Here is a 25,910-nt window from a genome sequence, read left to right on the forward strand (position 1 = left end):
GTCAGCAAACATATATTGGCCCTATGTGCCAAGCATTGTACTGGGGACATAATAAATAGACTGATAAGACAAGATTTGGGTCTTTATAATCTAGTGGGAAAGGGGGTCATTGAATCAGTGATTTTAAATGTGCTAAATTAAGAAAAAGTGCAGAATGATAAGGGGATTTATTTTATTCTTTTAAAATTTATTTTAGCACAGCTGACACCTTGGTTTCTCCTTTCCTTCCCTCCCCTCCCCTCCCCTCTCCTTTCCTTTCCTTTTTTCCTTTTCCTTTCTCCCTTTCCTTTCCTTGTTTGTTCGTTCTGTCTTTCCTTCCTTCCTTCTCTTTCTTTTTTCTTTTTCTTTTTTCTTTCTTTCTTTCTCTTTCTTTCTTTCTTTCTTTCTTTCTTTCTTTCTTTCTTTTCTTTCTTCTTTCTTTTTCTTTCTCTTTCTCTCTTTCTCTTTCCCTCTCTCCCTCCCTCCTCCTCCTCCACCACCACCGCCGTCTTCTTATTATTCTTTTTCTTCTTCTTCCTCCTCCTCCTCTTCTTCTTCCTCTTCTTCTTCTTTCTCTTCTTCTTCTTTCTCTCTCTCTCTTCTTTCTTTATTTCTCTCCCTCTTTTTCTTTCTTTCTGTCTTTTTGCTAGCTATGGGAATATTTGACAGCAGAACTTGACTTGGGCTACGGAGGGGGTTAAGTAAAAGTCACTGAGGAAATGCCACTTTATGTGAGACTTGCGGACACAGAAGTGTTAGCCAGGGGTAAGAGAGTGGGGGAAAGGGCACTCAAGGCAGGAGAATTTATACAAAGACCTTCTTTGGGGAAATAGTACACACACTGAGGACCTGACAGAAGGCCAGAAACTGGTGCCCAGAGAGGGAGGAGAGAGGACAAAGAATGAGGCCCCAGGGTGGGCAGAGCCAAATCCCACCTTTAGAGCCACTGGAGGATTTAGGCAGGTGAGTGTCATGGCCAAGAACATGATCTCCAGGTATCTATGCCGCAAACCAGGGATAGAATTGTTATAACACAAGTGAGAAAGCATATGGAAGCCTAGCCCAGGTCTGGCTCAGTGGATGGGTTGCCATTATCATTGTTACTCGCCAAGAGACAGAGCAGAGTGGGAAGCAGAGATTCCTGCAGGGTAGGCCAGGAGTAGCCAGGAGAGGCTGGGCTGTGAGAGTCTGGTGGAGTGGACTTCCTTTGGAAGAGCAGCCCACCTAGGAGGGATTCCTGCCCTGCTGCTGCAAGGGAGGGTGTGGGGATGGGCAGCACAGAAGGCCCAGGTCACAAGAGCCAGCTGCTGACATTTGGCTTGGGACCAATAGCTCACAGGATGACTTGGAGATACCTGAGCAGGGGGTGGCAGGGGAGAGGGGTGTCGCAGGAAGCTGTCTGGGTAGATAGGGGACAATGTTGTCCTTCCTAACCCCAGCAGGGACAGGCAGAGTGACCCAGGCAGGTTATTTAACCTCTCTCTGCTGCTCTTTGTTCAGCTTCAGGATGAGCAGTAAGGACTTAAAAAAATGGCGTTTTCTTCTGAATATGGAAATAATACATGTTCATGGTATAAAATTCAAGCAATGTAGGCATGTATTATGTAGAAACTGGAACATCTGCATGATAACTCCTTCCTCCACAGATAAGGACTCTTGGTATATATTCTATCTGACTGGTTTTCCATGCATCTCCAAAATCTCTATATAATTACTTCATGAAAGTAGAATACTATTTGTAACTTGCTTTTCTTCACTCAGCAGTATCTCAAAGCTCTATCATAATTCATTTTTGGTTATATGGTGTTTCGGAAAAACCTCTGTCAAATGAGGTTTTTCCTCTGCCCTCACACCACACCAATCATCAGCAAAGAAGACTTCTGTGACCAAATGTGTGTGGGTTTTCCCCATACAACAAGCAGTGGAGACCCCTCAGGTGTCCTCTAATTCAATTCCAACACTATCTACCTGGAGATAGTGTCAGATCCCACGGGTTTAGGGCTCTGTCCACAAGACTGTACCCCCTTACCCAGACACCAGTTGCAAGTCCAGGCCTTCAGAATGTCTGACCAACCAGCTTCAAGTTGGGGCTCCCACGACTCCTCCTTTGGGTTCGATTAATTTGTTGGGACAGCTCACAGAACTCAGAAAAACACATGTGTTTACTGGTTTATTACAAAGGATACTGCAAAGGATACAGGCGAAGAGAGGTGGAGGGCGAGGCATGAGGAAAGGGGCTCCCATGTCCTCCCTGGGTGCGCCACCCTCCAGGAACCGCCATGTGTTCAGCTATGTGGAAGCTCTCGGACCCCAGTCGTCTTGGGTTGTTATGGGAACCTCGTGATGTCAGCATCATCTTCCCCGGGGTATAAAAGGCAGGAGCCTTTCTGGGGAGGGTCTTAAAACCCACAATCAGAAAAGGGGGGAAAGATGGGAATCTTGCCTTGGGGCAGGTGAAAGGAGAGCAGGAGAAGGTCAGAGAGATTGTGCTTCCTGAGGCCTAACATAACACACCCAACATTATAACAAAAGACTGTGTAACAAGGGCTGTGAGAGTTACGGGCAGGAGCGATGCATGAAAACCAAGATACATGTAACACCACACATGGTATTTTACTGTGTGGCTGAATCATAATATACTTAACCAGTCCCCTTTTGAAAGTCATGTAGGATGATTTCAATAGCTGCTATTATAAACAGTGCTGCAGAGAATATCCTTATATGTAGATTTTTATCTTTGGGTTGATTATTCTACAGAATATATATATATGTTCCTAGAAGTGGAATTATGAACCAAAGGATAAATGCATTTTATATATTGTTAGAAATTCCCTAATTGGCCATTAAGAATATTCCTATTTTTAGCTTGTTGATGATTATCTTAAACTGGCAATGTGATGAAGTGTGTTTTGGAGAATCAGGGAGGTGAATGGGTGTGGGGGGATACAGGCTTAGCTGCTTTCCTGACTGTATTGATCCCTCCTTGCTGTGAACAAAACTCTGTGTGGCTGGGTTTGTCTCCTGTAGATATCTAGAGGGCACATGCTTGGGTAATATTTCCCCAGAGAAAGCTCAACTTTTGTCATTTCTCTGGCCAGGAGAGCTGACCACACTCACAGCCCTAGACCGAGAAAGGAAGGATGTGTTCAACCTTGTTGCCAAGGCGACGGATGGAGGTGGCCGATCGTGCCAGGCAGACGTCACCCTCTATGTGGAGGACGTGAATGACAATGCCCCACGGTTCTTCCCCAGCCACTGTGCTGTGGCTGTCTTCGACAACACCACAGTGAAGACCCCTGTGGCTGTAGTATTTGCCCGGGATCCCGACCAAGGTGAGTCTGAGAAAGATTGAGGCCATTTCCAATGATCTCCTGGGTCACCTTGGGCAAGGATTTGGTCCCCTTTGTGTCTCTCTAGGACTGGTAAGGGCGGTGCCTCCTTGTTGAGTCTGTGGACACTTAAAAGTAAAAAGTATTTATCCTCAAACTGCACACCTAAGTGCTAAATGACAAATGATTTTAGCAATGTTTTGAAGCAGGAAAAAGGTATTTCAGCCTTGTTTCTCCCCTTCCACTTAGACCTGGGGACTTTTCAATACTGCCATTTAACCACAAAGGCATTTTTAAGTACAAACATTTAATCAGAAATATACCAATCAGACTTCTTCAATTCTGACTGATTTGCCTCAAGAAAGGAATTTTGGGCACCAACCCCAGTAAGCCCATTAAATTCCTTGATCAATTTTCTGAAGAGTGAAGCTGAACCACTTTCAATATTTTACATTTTAACTCCATATTTTCATTGGAGTTAATTCTTTTTCTTTTAAAATTTATAAGGTAAATTGCATTCATTCAAACATATTTGTTCCATATTGTACCAATTATAGCTTCTGCTACAACAAAGTGTTCTATTCTGATTGTATATATATACGTGCGTGTATACATATATATATAACTCATTAAGGTGATATATATATATCACATATATATCACACACACACACATATATATATATATATAAAACCTGTCCAATTTTCCTGAGTCAAATTTTATAATTCAGATAGGGTAAAAAAAAATGCTCTCAGCATCAGAATAGCCAGGTCAACACAGGAAAATGATGATGATAAAAGTGGGATCAAAACGCCGTGCTCTGTTTGACACCAGCAGGGTAAAATTAAGATTTCCTAGAGAAAGTGAGTTTTAGCTTGGCATTGAAGGAGGTGAGATATTCGAGGGATGTAGGGGTTCTAGGGAGGGCAAACAGTCAACACAAAGGCAGGGTAGCTGGACCTGGAAAGCGTGTGTGTGTGTGTGTGTGTGTGTGTGTGTGTGTGTGTGTGTTGGAGGTAGCAAGTGCAAGTGGAATAGAATTGCTTGAGATACAGAAATGGGTTTGATAGGAGAGATCTGGAATACATCAGAGCTGGAGTGACCCATAAGCCATCTTATTTACCTCCCCATCTCATGGCTGCAAGGCTCCATAAGTGCTCCATTAGCCACTGCTTACACACCTCCAGGGACAGGATGCTCCCTATTTCCTAAGCAGCCCCTTCCTTCTATGGTTCCTCAGGCCATTATCAAGTGGGACATCTGTCAGTCCTGGTCCTGCCCTCTACAATCACACAGATCTCCTAGACAGCTCCTAGAGTGGCCTTATATCAATTTACCATTAATCTTTCCAAAATGGTTATTCCAACCCAAATATTTCAACTAAATAATCCAGGTGTGGTTTGACCAGCATCTCTCTGTCTCTAGAAAAATTATGGTTTCTTCATATAAGTGCCTATAGGGGGAAGTTGCATGGCATGTGCATTTAACAGATATAAATTCAACTCTTCTCAGAGGCTACTCCTGTCACCGTTCCACCAGAGGAGTGTGTGTTCCACGTGTGTGGGAGACGTGAGACCCTTAGGCTCAGGGCCTGTGTTCATCTCACTAGAGGAGGACCTCACAGCTGAGCCTTAAATGTTGGTATTTTTCATACACTATGGCCAACTGCTTCATCTGGTACTTAACCAAAGAAAATAACAGAATTGGAGACAAAGCTGGAGAAACACTGTGTGTTTTGATTTACTAAGAACTTCCATGGGTCTTTTCTTAACTTTTTATGTTGACATAATTATAGACTCCATAGGAAGCTGCAAAAATAGGACTGGTGGGGACTGTGTGCCCTCTTCATGCAGCTTCCCTAATGGGAGCATCCTACATAGCAGCAGGATAATATCAAAACTGGAAAACTGACATTGGTCCATTGTTGGTAACTAGACTACAGCCTTGCTACTCAGATTTCACCAGTTTCTATATGTACTCATTTGTGTGAGTGTGTGTGTGTGTGTTTGTACACGCACACTTAGTTCTATGCAATATTATTCCATGTTTAGATTCTTGTAACCAACACCACAATCAAGATACACAGCTGTTCTATCTCAGTCAAGGAACTCTCTATGGGTGGTTTTATCTGCATGTTTTTCATTAATAAACTGATATTAGACCTTAATCCCCACATAATATTTTCGGATAGTTTGATAGATTTGCAGATTAGGTTCCCCCAAAAATCTCTTAGTGAGGCCTTGGGTCTCCCTGCCCCAGTCAAGACCCCCTGCTGGAGAGACCCTCACTCTTCATATACCCAAGCCAGCTTGTCGGCCTTCATGGGAGCCCCCTCCCCAGCCCCTCCTGTGGCTGCAGGGTTTGCTGCAGGCAGGTCCAGAGGAGGCGCCCTCAGTGTGGATCACACCGTTGGTCTCCCTGCCAGGCGCCAATGCCCAGGTGGTTTACTCTCTGCCGGATTCAGCCGAAGGCCACTTTTCCATCGACGCCACCACGGGGGTGATCCGCCTGGAAAAGCCGCTGCAGGTCAGGCCCCAAGCACCACTGGAGCTCACGGTCCGTGCCTCCGACCTAGGCACCCCAATACCGCTGTCCACGCTGGGCACCGTCACGGTCTCGGTGGTGGGCCTAGAAGACTACCTGCCCGTGTTCCTGAACACCGAGCACAGCGTGCAGGTGCCCGAGGACGCCCCGCCTGGCACGGAGGTGCTGCAGCTGGCCACTCTCACTCGCCCGGGCGCAGAAAAGACCGGCTACCGCGTGGTCAGCGGGAACGAGCAAGGCAGGTTCCGCCTGGATGCTCGCACAGGTGAGAGCCTGATCCACCAAGCCCCGAAGCATCGCGTACAGGGTTTCTGGGAGCGCTGCGTTCCTCCCGTGTGGGTATCTACCCTGTGCAGCGCCTCCCAGAGCAGACCTCCTCTGGTCGTTTCTCCATTCTCTTCTGCTTCTCTCTGAGTACCACGTCCCTCCTTCCGCCCTGGGGCCAGCTTATGTGGGAGCCTCCCTTAAAGGGAACCCTCCCACGTCCCCAGCCAGGTCTCTGTGTCCAGGATCCTCAGTGATCCACTCTCTTCCCACACAGTGAGCGGCTTCATGGTCTCAGCTCAGGCCCAGCGCAGGAAGCAGAAACGGCTTGGCTGCAGAGGCAGGGAGCCCTTGCTGGAATCTGGGGCTTAAGCAACCCTGGACAAGGCTGCCTGCTTCCCTCCTGGAGTCCCCACATCTGCTCCAAACATCCTGGCACCCCTTAATTTTCCCTTATTCTCGTGAAGAGAGAAAGAACTAGGAAACCGTCTCTCTTCTTTCCTACTAGCCGCAGAAGAGTCAAAGTCAGGCTCACAGAAACTCACCGAAGGGCCTCAGAGGCCACCCAGGTCAGCCTGTGTCTCACGCAGATTCCTCCCCGTGGCTCCCCTGGAATGGTGCTCTCTACCTCCCCAAACAGCTGCCTTATCATTGAGCAATATTTTTTAAAATTTACCATGGAGATTTTGAACATATTAAAAAATAGAATAGTACAATGGGCCCCATGTTCCCACCACCCAGCTTCAGTAATCATCAGCAGAGGCCAGCCTGGTTTCCTCTTTACCCTTTGGCCCCCACATCCATTCAATCGCAGACACTGTGTCATTTCATTCGTAAGGACTTCAGTGTGTATCTCTGTATAATAAGAACTCTTTTTCTAAACAAAACCACAATACCTTATCACACCTAAAAGATAACAATTTCTTAATATCACCAGGCCATTTTTCAGATTCTCATAAACGTCTTTTCGAAGTTGGTTTGTTAGTATCCCCAAAACATCTACATATTGAATTTGGTTGATATGCAAGATTTTAAGTGTCCTTAAATCTCTAACATTTTCTTCTTCCTCTTTATTTCCCCCTGCCATTTATTTAATGAAACAGTTGAGTCATGTGTCTGATAGAATTTTCCATCGTTTGGATTGGTTGGCTCTTTATAGTGTCATATAGCATATCCCTCGGGTCCTTGTATTTCCTAGGAATGCCATTTGGATCAAAGGCCTTGATCAGGTTTAGTTGACAGTGCTTGGTCAACACAGTGCTTCATAGATGATGCTATGCTGTTTGCATCATGTCTGGAGGCACATAAGAGCTAACTGGCTTTTTTGTTTTTCTGGTGTTAAGATAGATGGTAAGTTCAGGTGTTGTCAACCTGATCCATTATATATAAATATATAGTTATAATTTGGGTATATAAGGCCATTATAGACTTCTTCATCAGCCTTTCTTCTAATGGTTTTAGCAGGCTTTGCTGACCATTTCCTAGATAGATACACCTTTTCATTAAGGGCTGTAAAATGGTGATTTTCTAATCCTATTATTCCTCATTATTTTCTGACTGAATTACAAAAAGATGTTCATTGGCATGTGATGCTGTTGAAAGAAAAATAAAACAAAAAGCAGAGTGTCCACCATTAACCATTTGGTTAGCCAGGAAAGGCAGGATAAATCCTTGTTCTTTTATTTCTTTTTTCCAGTTTTCAGAATAATAACCTATGCCCTAACAATTTGTTGGCAACTTTGAGTATTAATGAATCTCATTTTATGACCTAAGGTCTGTCATTTACTAGCTGGGTGAGGTTGGACAAGTCATTTGCCTATTAGAGCGTCTAGGTCAATGGACTGACCTATAAAATGGGAATCATCATTGTTCCTGCTCCACAGGGTTTTCATAGATCTCAGTGAGATAAATTTAGCATCACACATTTAAATGAGATTTAAATCAAATATTACAGAAGTAAGTGAGGGAAATATAGCTGTCGTGAATAATAATAAGGAAAATAAGGGAGATGACGGGGAAGGGAGTCAAGGGGATAGCAAAGGGAGATGACAGAGGACACTCACCTTGCCTAGCCGTGTTGAGCTGCCTCTCCTAGGGCTGGGCTCAGACCCTCAGTCCTGCGCCTTTGAGGGCCCAACTGCCTCATTGCTGCTGTCATCTCTTGCTTCTTCAGGGATCCTGTATGTCAACGCAAGCCTGGACTTTGAGACAAGCCCCAAGTACTTCCTGTCCATTGAGTGCAGCCGGAAGAGCTCCTCTTCCCTCAGTGACGTGACCACAGTCATGGTCAACATCACTGATGTCAATGAACACCGGCCCCAATTCCCCCAAGATCCATATAGCACAAGGGTCTTAGAGAATGCCCTTGTGGGTGACGTCATCCTCACGGTAAGGATCTGCCACCTTGCTCTTTGTGGGGCAAGAACTCTGGGGTGGGTTCTTATCTCACCCCCACACCCAGCCATCTATGAGCATGGATTAGTTTATTAAGTTAATACACTGTGGACTTGACTCTGGCTTGTCAGAGGTTTATGTGAGATGTGAGTATAGCCAAACCATGCTCGGCCAAACTTTCTCTCCTGAGAGAATGTCTCACAGCCAGATGATAAGATCAGAGACGATGGAATGGGGCATGGGATAGGTGAGGTTTATTAGGAGAAGAGAGAAAAGAGACAGACCCCGGAGGACTGTCAGAGGCTCCCAAGCCTGGGAAGAGCCTGGTCATAGCGGATGACATGGAATGACAGTTGTGGGGCAGGGACTGAGGGGACATCAAATAATACCTCTTTGCATTTAAATATGCAATAGCTCCCTCATTCAATGGAGTGAAACCCAATTCTGTCCACCCATACTCCCACACTCTTCATCCCACCTTCCAGTCTCTCCCTCCACTCCCTGCTATGGTGCACCCTATGCTCCAAGCACACAGGAATATCTACCTTTCCCCAAAACATCGTGTGCACTTCCACACTCTCGGCTCACAGTATTTCCTCTGCCTGGAATGCCTGCTTCAGCCCCCAAAGCCCTCCTGATCCTTCAGGGCTTCATGAATCCTTTTCTAATCTCCCCATTGTAATGTATCACTGTGTGCTCTGTGCTCTTATAAGGCTGATCATACTTTACCCCAAATTAGAATTACCCATAAAATTAGACATTAAACTTCCTGCAGGCATATTCATTTTAGCACATTCCTCACATTCTAGGACAGGGCCTAGCATGCTATTAGCAAGAGTTAATGGTGAGTGAATGAATAAACCATGGCATGCTGAAGTCCACACGAGGATGTAAGTGAAGAGATTACTTTGGCAGGGATAACTGTGATCCAGGCACTGCTAGCCCAAAGGCAGTCACTGGGGCAGGGACATATCTGTTTCCCCCTACACTCCCAGGGGTCAAGATTCCTGTCCCTCCATTTACAATCCCCCTACCCCACTGCAGGTATCAGCGACTGATGAAGATGGACCCCTAAATAGTGACATTACCTATAGCCTCGTAGGAGGGAACCAGCTTGGGCACTTCACCATTCACCCCAAAAAGGGGGAGCTACAGGTGGCCAAGGCCCTGGACCGGGAACAGGTGAGTCATGTGGGAGGGGCGCACCCTGAGCTCATTAGAGCACAGACACAGTCCCACTGCAGGTCCAGAAGATGAATCGCAGTCAAGACCCCATCCTGAAACTTCCTCAGACCTGCCCAGAATGTCTCTCACTTGTTTTCTCTGTGGGGCCTCTGTGAACTGTGAGGCCAGAGGCAGGAGAGGGACTGAGTGACCCTGTAACCTTCCCTAGAGGACCTCAGGTGGCTTCTCACAATTGAGCAGGGATCATTAGATCATTATAAAATAGCCATATTTTTTGAGAACCTACTGTGTGCCAGACAATTTCCTAAATGTTTTATAAGGATTTATGCCATTTGATCCTCAAAATAATTTAAGGAAGTGCATCCTGACATTATCCTCACATAAATTCATTCACTTTCCCAAGGTCTCATTGCTAGCAAATGATTGAGTAGGGAATCACTACCTATTTCTGTCTGACTCCAGAACCTAAGCCCTAAAATGCTATGGGTGGGCAGTGGGGGTGGGCATAGGAAAGTGTCTCCATCTTATTTTTTTGAAAATATTAGTGATGACTCAGGGGGCAGAAGTGAGGGACAACTACCTCATTGCTAACCTCCACTGGACATTTTGCAATAGGCCTCTAGTTATTCCCTGAAGCTCCGAGCCACAGACAGCGGGCAGCCTCCACTGCATGAGGACACAGACATCGCTATCCAAGTGGCTGATGTCAATGATAACCCACCGAGATTCTTCCAACTCAACTACAGCACCACTGTCCAGGTAAGCTTGAGCCTCTAAGGCACCCTGAGCCCTTCCTCCCTTCATTTCCCTCCTAGCAGAAGATGCCCCTCAATGGTATTAGTCCACATGAACAATGACTGTGACCTTGCCACTGATGTCCCCAAAGGCAACACAGGCTGCTGGAGGGCATTATAGAATTGAAAGGAATCAGGCACTGTGTTAGGCACTTTCATATCCATTACCTCATTTGAGACTCATAACAGCCATATGAAGTAGGTAGTACCCATTTTACAGATTTAGAAGATTGAGGTATGAAAACATGCTGTACCTAGAATGTGGCAAACTTGGGATTTAACCCTAGGGATTTTTTTGTTTGTTTCCAGAACCCAAGCTATTCCCTACTAATGGTTTGCAAATAGGATTTGGAGAGGGCCTTGGGATTCTGAGTAATTTTCAGGGCTGTAAGTGGTGAAGGGAGGTGAGGGAGTGAATAAAAAGGCAGAGTTCTGGGTCCCACTATGCATTACCTAGGGCTATTCCACTTTTACCTGTTTTATATATTATGGGCATGGGTTAGGATGCTTTGGTTGCAAATAATAAGTTACCCGACTAAAACGATCTTTTCTGAGAATATCGCCAGTCCACATCTGAATAAAAGCAGGATTTTATAAGAACGGAACAGAGAATGTCTGTTGGATAGGCAACAATCAGTTTCTGCCCATTAGATTCTGTTTGTAGATAATATTGTGATGCTAAAATGTTAGCAACCATTGTGTTATAGTATACTAAATGCTCATGTTATACAACAAAGGCTAAAATGATACTCAGGGAATCTGGTTTTTCTTAATTAAATTCCTAGTCATCTTTAAGTGTGCTTATCAGATGCATATTCCATGCAGGTCCTCTAAGGAAGAAATCATTTATAAGTGTTCAATTGGCTTTGCAAATCACAACATTCCCTTATGTAACCCAGGTAATAATTAATTTAAATACATGATTCAGCAGTGTGTGATCTTGAGCAAGTCATCTCTCTACAGAATAAAGGGTTTAACCTTTGTTCTCTAAGGATCCTTCCTGCCCCAGTGGGCTGTGTTTCTAAGACCCAACACTGCCCTTGGGGAACTCCTGGTCTAGACAGGAAAGTCAACAACTACCTCAAAGGCAGGCAGAATGACTGAGCAGCAGCTTGATGTCCAGGCACCATCTACAAGCAGAGTGCTGAGGACTCATTCCAGATGACATACCCAGACAGGTACGAAAGGAAGGACCAGGACTCATTCTGCTCTTTGCCTTCCTGTCACTCTCGGTCTCAGGAGAATTCCCCCATTGGCAGCAAAGTCCTGCAGCTGATCCTGAGTGACCCAGACTCTCCAGAAAATGGCCCCCCCTACTCGTTTCGAATCACCAAGGGGAACAATGGCTCTGCCTTCCGAGTGACCCCGGATGGATGGCTGGTGACTGCTGAGGGCCTAAATAGGAGGGCCCAGGAATGGTATCAGCTTCAGATCCAGGTGAGAGCTGTGCTAGGCTTCTGGTGGTGACCATGGGGACAGTAAAGATGCTGGCAAAAGCCCCACCAGTGCTTCTATCATTAGGGAAAAAATGTACAAAGCACTTAGGATGCATCAGGCACTGGGCTAGGTGCTTCTCAGGACTAAAGCCTCATAACACTCAGGGCAGGTATAATTACCACCCCACTTTACAGATGAGGAAACTGAGGAACACAGGGGATTTAAGTGACTGGCTTAAAGTAATACTGGTAATAAGTGGCAAAGGTGGGTTGCTTCAAACCCAAGCACTCTGACCCCAGAGTCCAAATTCTTAATCCCTGCTCTGTGCCTGGGCAAAACATCCTCTGGCTGTAGCTCCTAGAGCTGAGCCAGAACAGCTCTCTGAACCTCAGGAGCTAAAACAACCTACCTCAGAGAACTGGCTTGGGGCTCAAGTGAGATATTGTATGCACATGTGTGTAGGGGATTCTGGTGGTGATGTTATGGGTTGCATAGGAATTGCTAAAGAACAGTGGCCAAGATGGTGGTCCGATATCTCGCCCTCACTTTATTTCCCCAAATCCCTTTCCTGAATCTCAAGTCCAGTGGACCCTACTATTCTGTAAATTTGTGGGCTGGGAATGATGTATTCATTCTTTCAGTCAGTCAGTGCATCTCTCAACAAGTATTTATTGAGCATCTACTACACGCGAGGCTCTTTGCAAGCTGCTAGGAACGTAGCAGAGGGTAAGGAGGGAATGATTCCTGTCTCCAGGGGCTTTCCATTGTAATCATGGAGATAAACAATAAACAGATAAAGAAATAACATCCTTACAAATGATGATAAGGAAGTAAAGTGATGAGAGACTCATAAGACAGGGGGACACACATTCAGAGGGAGGCTGCCCCCAGGAGGTGACATTTGAGCAGAGAGCCGAGCTGCCAACCACGTGAAAAGTGGGCAGGAGAGTCTTCTCCTGCCAACCATGTGAAAAGTGGGCAGGAAGAGCAACATGAGTTGGGAAAGAGCCTGAAGTGCCTTGAGGTATGGCTGAGGTACTCAGAACATCATGAGCAGGGGTGGGAATGAGACTGAGGAGATAGGCTGGGTAGATCGTGTGGGCCTCGTGGCTTGGATGACTGTATTATCTGAGGTCCAAACTGGGATCTTTTGAGAGTGAGAGAAGCACTGACTTAGTCCATTTGGGCTGCTGCAACAGAATACCATAGGCTGGATGGCTTAAAGGACAGAAATGTATTTCCCACAGTTCTGGAGGCTGGAAGTCCCAGATCGGGGTGCCAGCATGGCCAGGTTCTGGTGAGCGCCCTCTTCTGAATGGCAGACTGTCAGCTTCTCATTGTATGCTCATATGGCCCTTCTCATAAGGGCCCTAATCCCATTCACAAGGGCTCCACCTCCAAATACTGTTACACTGGGGATTAGACTTTAACATATGAATTTTGAGGGGACACAAACATAGAGTCCAAAACAGGCACTAAAAATAATACTTAGTAGTAGCTGATTTACAACAGGTAAAAATCAAAACTGTCCTTGACAAACCAGGGCATACAATCTTCTAAGTATAAGCCTTGGTAACACTTTTAGATTCTAATCTAAGTACAATGAGAGGTGGTTGGAGGGTTTCAGATGGAAAAGGGATCCTCTTTGTGTCTCAGGAAGCTCATTTTTCAAGCTCTATAGAGTGGGTGAGGGAGACCAGTGAGAAGTCATCCAAGCTGGAGATAGTGGGGCTGAGACCATGGAGTGATGGAGAAGATGCAGGAAGTGGACAGATTTGGGACATATTTTGTATGTAAATTGATAGGAGTTGGTGGAGTGGATGTGCAGTCAGAAAGAACAGAGACGATTCAGGGATGATTTCTAAATTGTTGGCTCCCGTGAAGACTTGGGTGGTAGTGCATTTATGAGACTGGAAAGGCCCAGACAGGAAGGCAGGACAGGTTTATGGGCTAAATCGAAGCTCTGTTTTGCACATTATTTCCCACTTGTTTGTGAGACATCCAAGCGGAGGTGTCCAGTGGGTAGCTGGGAATTGGAGTTGGCAGCTCAGAGGATTGGTAGATGGCCCTCAAAGCCAAGAGCATGGATGTGATTGCCTAGGGAAAGATGAGAGAGAACGGCTTCCTGACCTCTGTATTCTCAGACCCAGGCACACGCCCTGCCTAAACAGAAGCTTAGTAATGACTGGCATCATCACCATCAATTGCATTTGTCCCATATTTCCACTTCCATGCACTGGGAGGCACCATAAGCCAGCAAAGAAAAACACAGGCTATAGACACAGATAGGCATTCAGATTCTGCTCAGGCCTTACCTGCTGTATGACCTTGGGCAAGTTACTTCACCTCTTTGAGCCTCAGTTATATTTTTTGTAGGATGGGTGACTTGATAGTACCTATCTCATAAGAAGGATAAACTAGGATAATGCATTTACAGCATTATCATAGTTTATCTATGATAATGACCAGCACATGGTTTGTACTCAATGTTAGCTATGTATTATATATAATCAGTAGTAGTAGTATTGTAACTAATGTTAGCTATACATTATAATTAATAGTAGTGTTAATAATTGTTGCTATTAATATCTCTTCAGTGTTATGCATGACTTCCAGCAGTAGGTGTAATCTTAACAACTTTCTTGTACATTAAAAGTGTTGGAGTGCAGGTGAACGAGATATTACTACAGGGAAAATTGTGGAGACCCTTGTTGACAGCTGAGGGAGTGATAATATCACTGAGGAGAGGAAGGCAAGCTTGTCCTTTCTAAGTCAGGCAGGAAGTTGCAGGGATGTGTGGTGAAACATGAAAGGAAAATGTGTTTATGATTTACATTCTTTTCCCTACTTAAGTGAGGTCCTGTCATCCTCACGGCTTTTCACAGTTCTGACATAAACTGCAACCCTGCGCGTGCCAGCCCAGCAGTGAGGTCAGGCCTGCTTCCCTGCCCACTTGCTCCAGCACCAGTGGCCCCGTCTGTGCTGTTGAACACACCGCCTTCATTCCTACCCCAGGACCTTACACTTGCTGTTCCCTCTGTCACCTCTTCTTCTCATCCCTCAGGACTCAAATGTCACTCCACAGAGACTCCTTCCCTTCTACCTGATCAAAGTTAGGTCTCTGTTTATTTCCTTCCCAGCATTTTATCCAAGTTATTTGGTAACTTATTTATTGTCTCTTTTCTCCTGGCCACAACAGAAGACTTCGTTGACTGACTAGAAGGACAAATCCCGACTCCCACTCCAATCGCATAGCAAAAGGGAATCCAAGGAGAATTTTCTTAGGCTGAGCAGGGTGCATGGTGCATCAGAATCGCTGAGACATCTGAGGGCGCACTTGAGAACAGGGACGTAATGAGAAAGTTCATGAGGAAGTTAGCCCAAGTCTATGGCTGGAGAGATTTAGGAAGAGGCTCAGAGAGCTGTCACATGAGGAAACTGCATTGTTTTACTGCATGGTATAGGATGTAACTCCCTCCTTCAATCTCTACAAAACCTTCAGAAAATCTTTCTTTTTTTTTTTTTTTTTTTTTTTTTTTTTTTTTTAGGAGACCTAAGATCTGTAACTTTTATTGCATGTGGTTTTTTTTTTTTTTTTTTTTTTTTTATTATACTTTAGGGTTTTAGGGTACATGTGCACAATGTGCAGAAAATCTTTCTTATATCTCAGTGCTTTTGGAGTTAGACTTTTTTTTCTAAATGTGACAATGCACTGAGCCAGCCCTCAAATTGGGTGTGGGACAGAGAAACATAGCTCCACAAGGAGACCCTGCCTCAGTCGGGCCCAAGAGCACTGCAGTTCTGTTGGGTGACAACAGTGTTTGTTTTGCCCACAGGCGTCAGACAGTGGCATCCCTCCCCTCTCGTCTTCGACGTCTGTCCGTGTCCATGTCACAGAGCAGAGCCACTATGCACCTTCTGCTCTCCCACTGGAGATCTTCATCACTGTTGGGGAGGAGGAGTTCCAGGGTGGCATGGTGGGTAAGATCCATGCCACAGACCGAGACCCCCAGGACACGCTGACCTATAGCCTGGCAGAAGAGGAGACCCTGGGCAGGCACTTCTCAGTGGGTGCGCCTGATGGCAAGATTATCGCCGCCCAGGGCCTGTCTCGTGGCCACTACTCGTTCAACGTCACGGTCAGCGATGGGACCTTCACCACGACTGCTGGGGTCCATGTGTACGTGTGGCACGTGGGGCAGGAGGCTCTGCAACAGGCAATGTGGATGGGCTTCTACCAGCTCACCCCCGAGGAGCTGGTGAGTGACCACTGGCGGAACCTGCAGAGGTTCCTCAGCCATAAGCTGGACATCAAACGGGCTAACATTCACTTGGCCAGCCTCCAGCCTGCAGAGGCCGTGGCTGGTGTGGACGTACTCCTGGTCTTTGAGGGGCATTCTGGAACCTTCTATGAGTTCCAGGAGCTAGCATCCATCATCACTCACTCAGCCAAGGAGATGGAGCATTCAGTGGGGGTTCAGATGCGGTCAGCTATGCCCATGGTGCCCTGCCAGGGGCCAACCTGCCAGGGTCAAATCTGCCATAACACAGTGCATCTGGACCCCAAGGTTGGGCCCACATACAGCACCGCCAGGCTCAGCATCCTAACCCCGCGGCACCACCTGCAGAGGAGCTGCTCCTGCAATGGTAAGTAACACATCTTCCCTAGGGACGAGCAGCACTGCTGGGCTCAGCCCGCCTGACTCTGAGCATGGAGAGTCCACTGAGGCTCTGTGGGAGAGTTCAGGGAAGTTTTAATAAGCCCAAAGGCCACCGATCACTGTAAGACAGCTAGTGGCCTCACGAAATCTAGTTATGGAATAATACCCAATTCTCAGCTCCCTTTCGAGATTTAGAAAATAACAGTAAGACCACAATATGCGGTTTAACATCATGGCTAAGAACATAAGCTGTGGCTTCAGTCCTCATGGGTTAAAATCCCAGCTCTACCACTTACTAACCAGGTGACTTTAGGAAAATTAACCTCTCTGTGCCTTGGAGCCAGGCTGCTATAGGAATTACATCAGTACTATGTATCAAGGGCTTGCTTAGAACAGTGCCTGACATATAGAAAGTGCTCAATACATGTGAGTTACTAATACTGCTACTATTATTACCGTAGTCTGGTGGTTATAAGCTCAAGGCTTAGACTCAGACAGCTCAGGTTGAAACCCTAGCTCCATCAGTCACTAGCTGTGTAATCTTGGGTGTGTTGTTAAAACCCTCTGAGCTTTTTAGTTTCCCATCTATAAAATAGTGAAAATAAATACATCTGCCTCCTGGAGTTGGGTTCAGGGGGGAAATTACATAAGAGTTATAAAAGCATTTAACCCATGGCTGGCCCACAATAAGCCCCAGATCAACGGTGACTGTCATTCCCGTGGTAGCAGTTGTTGCTATAAGGAGCCTGCTGTATGCCACGCTCCTTGTAGATGTCACCTACACTAATCGGCACCCCAGCCCTACCAAGCAGGGTCGTTAGCCCCCTCTGCAGTTGAAACTGAGATATGAGATTTAGTTTGCCTGAAACTGTACAGCTTCCAACGAAGGCCTCATTATTCAAATATCTGTGTGTCCCACTCTAAAGCCTGAACTCTTCACTAAGCTCTTCAGGCACTCCAAGACTTACCCAGCACCCCTGGCATTAAGACCAAGGGAGCAGCTCAGGAGCCTTGGCTAAAGGAAAGTGACATGACCTTCAGCTCACCAGCGCTCCTGCCTGGCCTGGCCTGGCCTGACCTGCCCTTTATGGGTCCAGCTGCCTGGCATTCGGGGTATCATTTCTCAGAAGATTTGTGGACTTTGTCCAGGGACCACTCGATATAGGCTGAGTGGGCTTCTCTCTGTCGGGGAGAGGATTTCCTTCTCTGTGTTTCTTGCCCCAGGGCCTGCTGCAGGGAAAGCCAAGAAAGCTGAAGGGTCTCTCTCAGCCACCTGGCATCAGACAGCAGAGGTTCTAAAATTCAAGATTTTGCAAAGTCTTCTGGAGAGCGTGATTTTAAAGAGACATGCTTCTGGTTGTCACCTCCAGAGGTTTTTATTTAGAAGGTTCTGAGTGAGTCCTAGAATTGGCATTTAATTCTGAAGCAGCAGGTGCAAGGGCTTGCATTGAAGAAATACTAGATAAACTCATGTATCACCAGAATCAGTTGAAAAGAGGTTTTTTATTTTTTAACATTTTAGTGAAATATAAAACATACAGGAAACCAATTCATGTATCATAAGTACACACCTCAAATAATTTTTATAAAGCAAATATATCTATGTAGCCAACACCCAGATCAAGGAAAGAATATGACCACCATCTCAGAAGCCTCCCTTGGGCCCCCCTTCCAGTTGTTACACCCATGATGATAAGATTTTTAAAATACATATTTCCACGTGCCACCCAGAACTACCGAATCAGACTCTCTGAGAGAACTTAGGATTCTGTGTCATAAAGATTCTCCAGCTGATCCTGATATCCAGCCAGGGGTGGGAATTTCTGATCTAGATCGTCTTCAATATCCCATCCAATAAGTACCTACTACAATGGAATTGCCAGTGTCAGGGAATTTTGGATTTCTTTGGATTTTTGTTTTTGTTTTTGAGATAAAGTCTCGCTCTGTCACTCAGGCTGGAGTGCAGTGGTGCGATCTCGGCTCACTGCAACTTCCACCTCCCAGGTTCAAGCAAGTCTCCTGCCTCAGCCTCGTGAGTAGCTGGAATTACAGGCGAGTGCCACCATGCCCAGGTAATTTTTGCATTTTTAGTAGAGACGGGGTTTCACCATGTTGACCAGGCTGGTCTCGAACTCCTGACCTCAGGTGATCTGCCCATCTCAGCCTTCCAAAGCTCTGGGATTACACGTGTGAGCCACTGCATCCAGCTGGAATCTGTGGATGTTATAATCCCTTGTGCCTCATCTTTTCTGGTTCTTTCTTCTCCTTTTGGCTTTTGTTCTCTCCCTTCAACAATTCCTCTTTGCTAGGTATCTAGAGGCTGGACCGCTCATCCTCTCCCCTGACAACTGACAAGCTTATTTACACTGGGGTTTTGGGGATTTCATAGCTGGACTCACTTCTGGGGAGGGTGGATTTTTTTTAAATCTGGGGAGGGCAGTGCTTCCCAAAGGGGGTTCAACAGAATGCTATTCCCAAGAGTGGTCCACATAAGAGTGTCCCACAGTCAAAGAAGCTTAAGAAACTCAAGTTTACTCCATACTATGCAACTGTGCATTAGCCATTGCTAAGGCGGGATGGAGGATGCCAGACTTTACAAAAGTTTTGGCCATACAGTCTATCACTGCCCCTCTCTCTATCATAGAGTGGCTCTTGACCTCTCAGCCGCATTTTATTGTTTACCTAAATGATTAACTCCTGCTGATACAAGGAACTATCCTGAGGCAAAAACCCTTGTGGGTCTAAAATCACACACACATGCAAAATCTACATTCCCAGTGTAGATTCCCAAAGCCAGAAATAACATGGAAAGTGTGTAGAATAAAAATTTTGATTTTCACACACTTGATTCATTACATTTCTGGCCTGATTTTTACTTTCTTTTAAAAATTATTATTATTATTATTATTAGAGACATGGTCTCTCTCTGTCACCCAGGCTGGAATACAATGGCAAGATCATGGCTCACTGCAGCCTTGACTTCTTGGGCTCAAGTGATACTCCTGCCTCAGCTGAGAGGATGTCATTCCAAGTAACTGGAGTTAGAGGCATGAGGCACCATGCCTGGCTATTTTTATTTTTATTTTATGTTTTAGAGATGAGGTCTTGCTCTGTTGCCCAGGCTGGTCTCGAACTTCTGGGTTCAGGTGATCCTCCCACCGCAGCCTCCCAAAGTGCTGGGATTATAGGCATGAGCCACCGCACCTGGACAACTTTTGCTTTCTTAATGGTTTAAATTCATATTTCTTGACCCAGGCTGGGACCTAAGGCAGGGGTCCCTGCAGCCAACAAAAGGTAGGGTGAAGGCTCCTGTCTGGCTCTGTGTGTGAGACTAGAAAGGTATGGCACACCCCACACCCAGCCTAGTTTCTTCATGTATAAAATATGAGCAATGATTCTGTCTGCCACCCAAGGATTAAATAAGACAAAGTCCAAGGGCTCAGTGGGGACCACTTCAAGTAGAGGTGACAGCTTTGGTTGCTTTCTCAGGTACTGCTACAAGGTTCAGTGGTCAGAGCTATGTGCGGTACAGGGCCCCAGCGGCTCGGAACTGGCACATCCATTTCTATCTGAAAACACTCCAGCCACAGGCCATTCTCCTATTCACCAATGAAACAGCGTCCATCTCCCTGAAGGTAAGGCACTGCCAGCCTGAGAGATTTCACGTGGGTGTCCCAGGCTAGGGAGGTAGGGGGTGAGGCATGAGGAATGTCAGGAAGCCCATTTCTGCCAAAGAAATCCCTGCACAGTTTTCAGGGATTCTGGGTGTGACTGTTGGGCCACATGATTATCCTGTCCTGGATGGCCACAGCCACCCAACCTGGAGATATACGTCCAAGGACAGTCACAAGTGGGGCTGCTTACTCTGTGGGGTAAGATAGAAAAGGAGATGGATGAGGTCAACTAGCCCTGGTGCCGTTATCATTTTTGCTGAGTAATAGGCCAGGGTTTCCCAGGGAGCGGGGGGATTGCTTACCACTGGGGGTGCTCAAACCCCATGGAATCACATGGAAGAAAAATAAATTTCCTTTGTAATAATCATTCAGTTATTTGGATTATGTCATGTGGAAGGTCACAGTCTGCCTGTCTGATTTTAACACCTCTATCACATATGCCAATCTACCATTTCTTTCTTTCTTTTTTTTTTTTTTTTTGAGATGGAGTCTCTCTCTGTCGCCCAGGCTGGAGTGCAGTGGTGTGATTTCAGATCACTGCAACCTCCGCCTCCCAGGTTCAAGCGATTCTCCTGCCTCAGCTTCCCGAGTAGTTGGGATTACAGGCACACGCCACCATGCCTGGCTATTTTTTGTATTTTTTTAGTAGAGATGGGGTTTCCCCATGTTGGCGAGACTGGTCTCGAACTCCTGACCTCAGGTGATCCGCCTGCCTTGACATCCCAAAGTGCTAGGATTACAGGCATGAACCACTGCCCTCAGCCCCAACCTACCATTTCAACAAAGAGAAAGCCAACTTTGGCCATTAGATTTTAATTCATTCAACACAGATTTATTGAGCATCTACTATGTGACAGGCACTGTTCTAGGTGCTTGGGTTTTATCAGTGAAAAAGACAGAAATCCCTTTTAAAGCTTTTGTTCTATGGGGGAGAGACTGACAATAAACATAAACATAATAGCTCAGAAAATTATAGAATTTTTTCAAATTTGATAAGTATTATGAGCAAAAAGGAAAAAATGGAGGGGCATCAGGGGTGAGGAGAGGTGCAATTTTTATTTATTTATTGATTGATTTATTGAGACAGAGTCTCACTCTGTCACCCAGGCTGGAGGGCAGTGGCATGATCTCGGCTCACTGCAACCTCTGCCTCCTGGGTTCAGGTGATTCTTGTGTCTCAGTCTCCAGAGTAGCTGGGATTACAAGTGTGCGCAACCATGCTCACTAATTTTTTTCTTTTGCATCTTTAGCAGAGACGAGGTTTCACCATGTTGGCCAGGCTGGTCTCAAACTCCTGGCCTCAAGTGATCCACCCACCTTGGCCTCCCAAAGTGCTGGGATTACAGGCACGAAACACCACGCCCAGCCAGAGTCACAATTTTATAATTTTAAATAAGGTGGCCAGGGAAGCTTTCATTGAGATAATAATTGAGCAATAATTTGGAGAGGGTGAGAAAGTTAGCTCTATGGACATCTGGAAGGAACAACATTCTAGGTAGAGGGAATAGCAATGCAAAAGCCTTTTGGCAGGAGAATGCTTAGCATGTTTAAGCAATGGGTTGGAGTTCTACCTGGCTCCAGTGAAGTGAGTAAAGGGAACAGTAGGAGGAGGAGTTGGTCAGAGATGTAATGGGATGGGGCATATCTATAAAGGTCTTGTAGGACATTGTAAGGACTTTGGCTTTTATTCTGAGCAAAATGGAGGCATTAGAAGGTTTTGAGCAGATAATTGCAATGATCTATTTTAAAAGGGTCATCATGGCTTCTTTGTTGAGAATCAACTTTAGAGAAACAAAGATAGGAGCAGAGAGACCCAGTCAGGAGGCCACTGCAATAATTTGGATAAGAGAGAATGGTGGTTTAGACCAGGATGATGACAAAGGAACTGGAAAGAAGATAGATTCTACAAAGATTTTGAAGGCAAAGCCAACAGGATTTCCCAGTGAACTGAATGAAGGGTGGGAGAGAAGGCAAGTAGTGAGATTTTGGCCTGGGCAACTGGAAGAATGGAGTTTGTGCCAGCAGGCCTGGGGAAGGGTATGGGTGGATACAAAGTTTGGGGAGGGGAGATCAGGGTGCAGTTTTGGATGTGTAAGTTTCAGATGCCCATTAGACCTCCAAGTGGATCTGGAAAGACAAGCCTAATGTTGTGAGGGGTGTATGCTGGAGATGGAGGGAGATGGAGATCTGGGAGTCTTCAGCGCATACATGGTACTGAAAGCCATGAGATGGGAGGAGATCACCAAGCAATGTAGACTGAAAAGAGAGTAGGCCAAGGATTACTCCTTGAGACCCTCCAATATTAGCAGGTCTTGGGGAAGAGGGGATTCAACAAAGGAGACTGAACATGAGTAACCGGTGATGCTGGAGGAAAACCCAGGGAGTATTGTATGCAGGAAGCCAAGTGAAGAACATGTATCAAGAAGGAGGGAGTGATCTGTTGGGTGATCTGCTGCTGAGAGGCCAGTAAGATGGAAAGTGATTTGGCAACACAGAGATCATTGAATCCCCTGACACCAATGGTTTCTGTGTATGGTGGGTTGGGGTGAAATTTTGCTGAAAAGGGACAGGAAAGAAGGAAAATATCTGGCTGGAAAACTGAGGTGAAGGCAATCCTTTTTTAAAAAATAAAGATTATCATCTGTAAAGAAGGTATATTTTTGAAAATAAAGATTACAGCAATAACAGCATGTTTGTACGCTGTGCAATGATTCAGTGATGAATGAACAAAGATGTAGGAAAGAGGAAGGAGAATTAGTAGAGCCTTGAGGAGGTGAGGAGGTAGAATCTAGTGCATAAATGGAGAGATTGGCTTTAGCTAAGGTGGATAGACGTGGTGGTGAAAGTGCCTGCAGGTTCCCCCATCTGATGACTTCAGTAGGATGTGAGATGATCAGCTGACAGTGGGAATGAGGAGGGAGGCATTAGGGATCTCAGGAGAGAGACGTAGTGAAAACAGTCATCTGGAAGAATGGATGGACTCAGGAAGGGAGTGTGATTGCTGGGCAGCATTAAAGGCTCATTTGAGAGCCATGGTCGTGAAATTAAAGAGAGGCTGGTGAGCAAAGCTGCACGTTTTTCTCCAGCCATGTTCTGCTCCATGTCTGTATAGAGCAGGTGGAGAGTTAGCTTCTTCCATAGTTGTGGGTTTACCAAGAGAGTTCTACAAAGTAAGAAAGAGATAGGTCAAGAGTATGTGAAGGGAGTAGTTAGGATGATTGACTATGGAACTTAAACTAGATAAGGAGAGGAACGAGGACATTACAGAGGTGGGAGACAATGAAAAGACGGTGGGATCAACAGATTTGTGGTCCCAGACAGATAAAAATAAATGATTTCATTGCAATGTTTTACTTGAGTTGCATTCATTTTTGTTATCCCCCTTTCTTAATGGCAAGTGTGTTGGTTTTCTATTTACCCTAATAATAGTGTCTCCTTTTTAAGTAAATAAAGGTATAGGTAGTACTCAACCAGGGCAAAAATCTGAGAGGTGGTCTACAGATGGCCAATGTATAAGAAACACTGGGTTAGATCTTCAAATTTCTACAGAGAAAACTCTACCCAGCCCAAAGTGACCAGAAAAGTATTTGGTCACAGGCAGTCCTACCTCTTGGGAATGAAGTGAATTAAAATGTTTTAACCCAGTGGTTCTCAGACTTTTTGACTTCAGGACTTTTTACACCCTTGAAAATTATTGAGGATTCCAGGGAAGTTGTGGTTATGTGGATTATAACTATTAACATTTTCAGTATCAGAAATTAAAACTGAGATATTTAAAAATATGTATTAATTTATTTAGAAATAATAAGAAACTATATGTCAACATAAATACCTTAATTTTTTTTTTCTTCCAATTTTTAGTTTAGGTTCGGGGGTACATATGCAGGTTTGTTATATGGGTAACCGATGTGTCATGGGGGATTGGTGTACATATTATTTCATCACCCAAGAAATAAGCACAGTACCTGATAGGTAGTTTTTTGGTCCTTACCCTTCTCCCCACCCTCTGCCCTCAAGTAGGCCCTGGTGTCTATTGTTCCCTTCATTGTGTCCCTGTGTACTCAGTGTTTAGTTCCCACTTACAAGTGAGAACATGTGGTATTTGATTTCCTCTTCCTGTGTTAGTTTGCTTAGGATAATGGCCGCCAACTCCATCCATGTTGCTGCAAAGGACATAATCTCATTCTTTTTTATGGCTGTATAGTTGTCCATGGTGTATCTGTACCATATTTTCTTTATCCAGCCCACTGTTGTTGAGCATCTAGGTTGATTCCATGTCTTTCTTTGCTATTGTGAAAAGTGCTGCAATCAACATATGAGTGTATGTCTTTAATTATACATTTTTATGAAATATAATTACTTTCCAAAAGAAAAAGAGTGGCATTGTTTTCCATTTTTGCAAGCCTCTCTTTTGTCTGGCTTAATAGAAGATAGCTGGCTTCTCATATTTACTTCTGTATCCATCAGTTGTGACAACATGTGTCTGCAAAACTCTGTTGTATACTTGTGAGAAAACAAAGGCAAATCAACTCTTAGGATTACTATAAAAATACTTTGCCCTTGTGGCTTCCCTGAAAAGGTCTTGGGGACCTACTTTGAGAACTGCTAAGCTGTTGAATAAGGAAGTGGGAGTGGGAGGGAGGTTTTTCAAATCCCTGAAGGCCGATATTCACAAGTGTGGAACTCTGGACAGGCCTGTGAAGAAGCATCCAAAATACAGAGTCTTGATCAGCAAAGCATCTCTGGGCCTCAGTTTCCTCATCTGTGAATGGAGATGTCACCCCCTACCCAGACCATCCCATAGGGTGTGGTGAGAGCAAAGGAGACCATCAATACAAAAGCACTTTGAGGGCTTTTATGCTCTGCAAATGCCATGTCTAAAACAGCCTTGAAAATCACCAGACACCCCCCTCCTACCCATAAAAATACAAACAACATTCTTTGAACTGGCAGCCTGTTAGCAGGTTTACAAGGACTCCTTGGCTTTGCTGATGGCTGTTTGGGTTTCCTTTGCAGCTGGCCAGTGGAGTGCCCCAGCTGGAATACCACTGTCTGGGTGGTTTCTATGGAAACCTTTCCTCCCAGCGCCATGTGAATGACCACGAGTGGCACTCCATCCTGGTGGAGGAGATGGATGCTTCCATTCGCCTGATGGTTGACAGCATGGGCAACACCTCCCTTGTAGTCCCGGAGAACTGCCGTGGTCTGAGGCCTGAAAGACACCTCTTGCTGGGCGGCCTCGTCCTGTTGCATTCTTCCTCGAATGTCTCCCAGGGCTTTGAAGGCTGCCTGGATGCTGTCGTGGTCAACGAAGAGGCTCTAGATCTGCTGGCCCCTGGCAAGACGGTGGCAGGCTTGCTGGAGACACAAGCCCTCACCCAGTGCTGCCTCCACAGTGACTACTGCAGCCAGAACCCATGCCTCAATGGTGGGAAGTGCTCATGGACCCACGGGGCAGGTGAGGGCTGGGGTGCCAGGCTGAACCCAGGGTTTATCCCAGAAGGTTCTTCAGGTGGGAAAGGCATGTCAGGGTGGGGATCTCAGAGCCTCCTGGTTCCAAATTTCTCTCTCTTCCCCTATCTTGTGAGTAACAGGTTGGAATCTGCAATATCTAGACTAGGGGAAGCCAGGAGTCTTCCTTCCCTCTCA

At 45.6% G+C, this 25,910-nt stretch overlaps 2 protein-coding genes across 6 annotated transcripts in view; one reads left to right on the top strand and one right to left on the bottom strand.

Moving 5' to 3' along the window:
- The window catches only part of FAT2 (FAT atypical cadherin 2), an 86,694-nt gene that overhangs the window by 52,910 nt on the left and 7,874 nt on the right, over positions 1–25,910 (top strand). Inside the window, exons 13-21 of one of the 3 annotated variants that reach the window (XM_055285568.2) lie at positions 3,078–3,311; positions 5,734–6,117; positions 8,290–8,504; positions 9,555–9,692; positions 10,311–10,454; positions 11,729–11,926; positions 15,763–16,573; positions 20,077–20,222; positions 25,278–25,719. In XM_055285568.2, coding sequence (XP_055141543.1) covers positions 3,078–3,311; positions 5,734–6,117; positions 8,290–8,504; positions 9,555–9,692; positions 10,311–10,454; positions 11,729–11,926; positions 15,763–16,573; positions 20,077–20,222; positions 25,278–25,719 — 2,712 coding nt within the window. Of the gene's footprint in view, positions 1–3,077; positions 3,312–5,733; positions 6,118–8,289; positions 8,505–9,554; positions 9,693–10,310; positions 10,455–11,728; positions 11,927–15,762; positions 16,574–20,076; positions 20,223–25,277; positions 25,720–25,910 lie in introns of those variants that run through there. The other 2 variants (XM_055285570.2, XM_055285569.2) reach the window with 2 other exon arrangements.
- The window catches only part of SLC36A1 (solute carrier family 36 member 1), an 82,786-nt gene continuing 68,808 nt past the window's right edge, over positions 11,933–25,910 (bottom strand). For 2 of the 3 annotated variants that reach the window (XM_055285579.2, XM_055285578.2), the window contains one exon: positions 11,933–14,023. In XM_055285579.2, the coding sequence (XP_055141554.1) occupies positions 13,974–14,023 (50 nt within the window). In that variant the 3' untranslated portion in view covers positions 11,933–13,973. Of the gene's footprint in view, positions 14,024–24,031; positions 25,597–25,910 lie in introns of those variants that run through there. The other variant, XM_063642684.1, reaches the window with a different exon arrangement.

The sequence above is a fragment of the Symphalangus syndactylus genome, chromosome 7 (assembly GCF_028878055.3).
Source record: "Symphalangus syndactylus isolate Jambi chromosome 7, NHGRI_mSymSyn1-v2.1_pri, whole genome shotgun sequence".
Taxonomy (NCBI): domain Eukaryota; kingdom Metazoa; phylum Chordata; class Mammalia; order Primates; family Hylobatidae; genus Symphalangus; species Symphalangus syndactylus.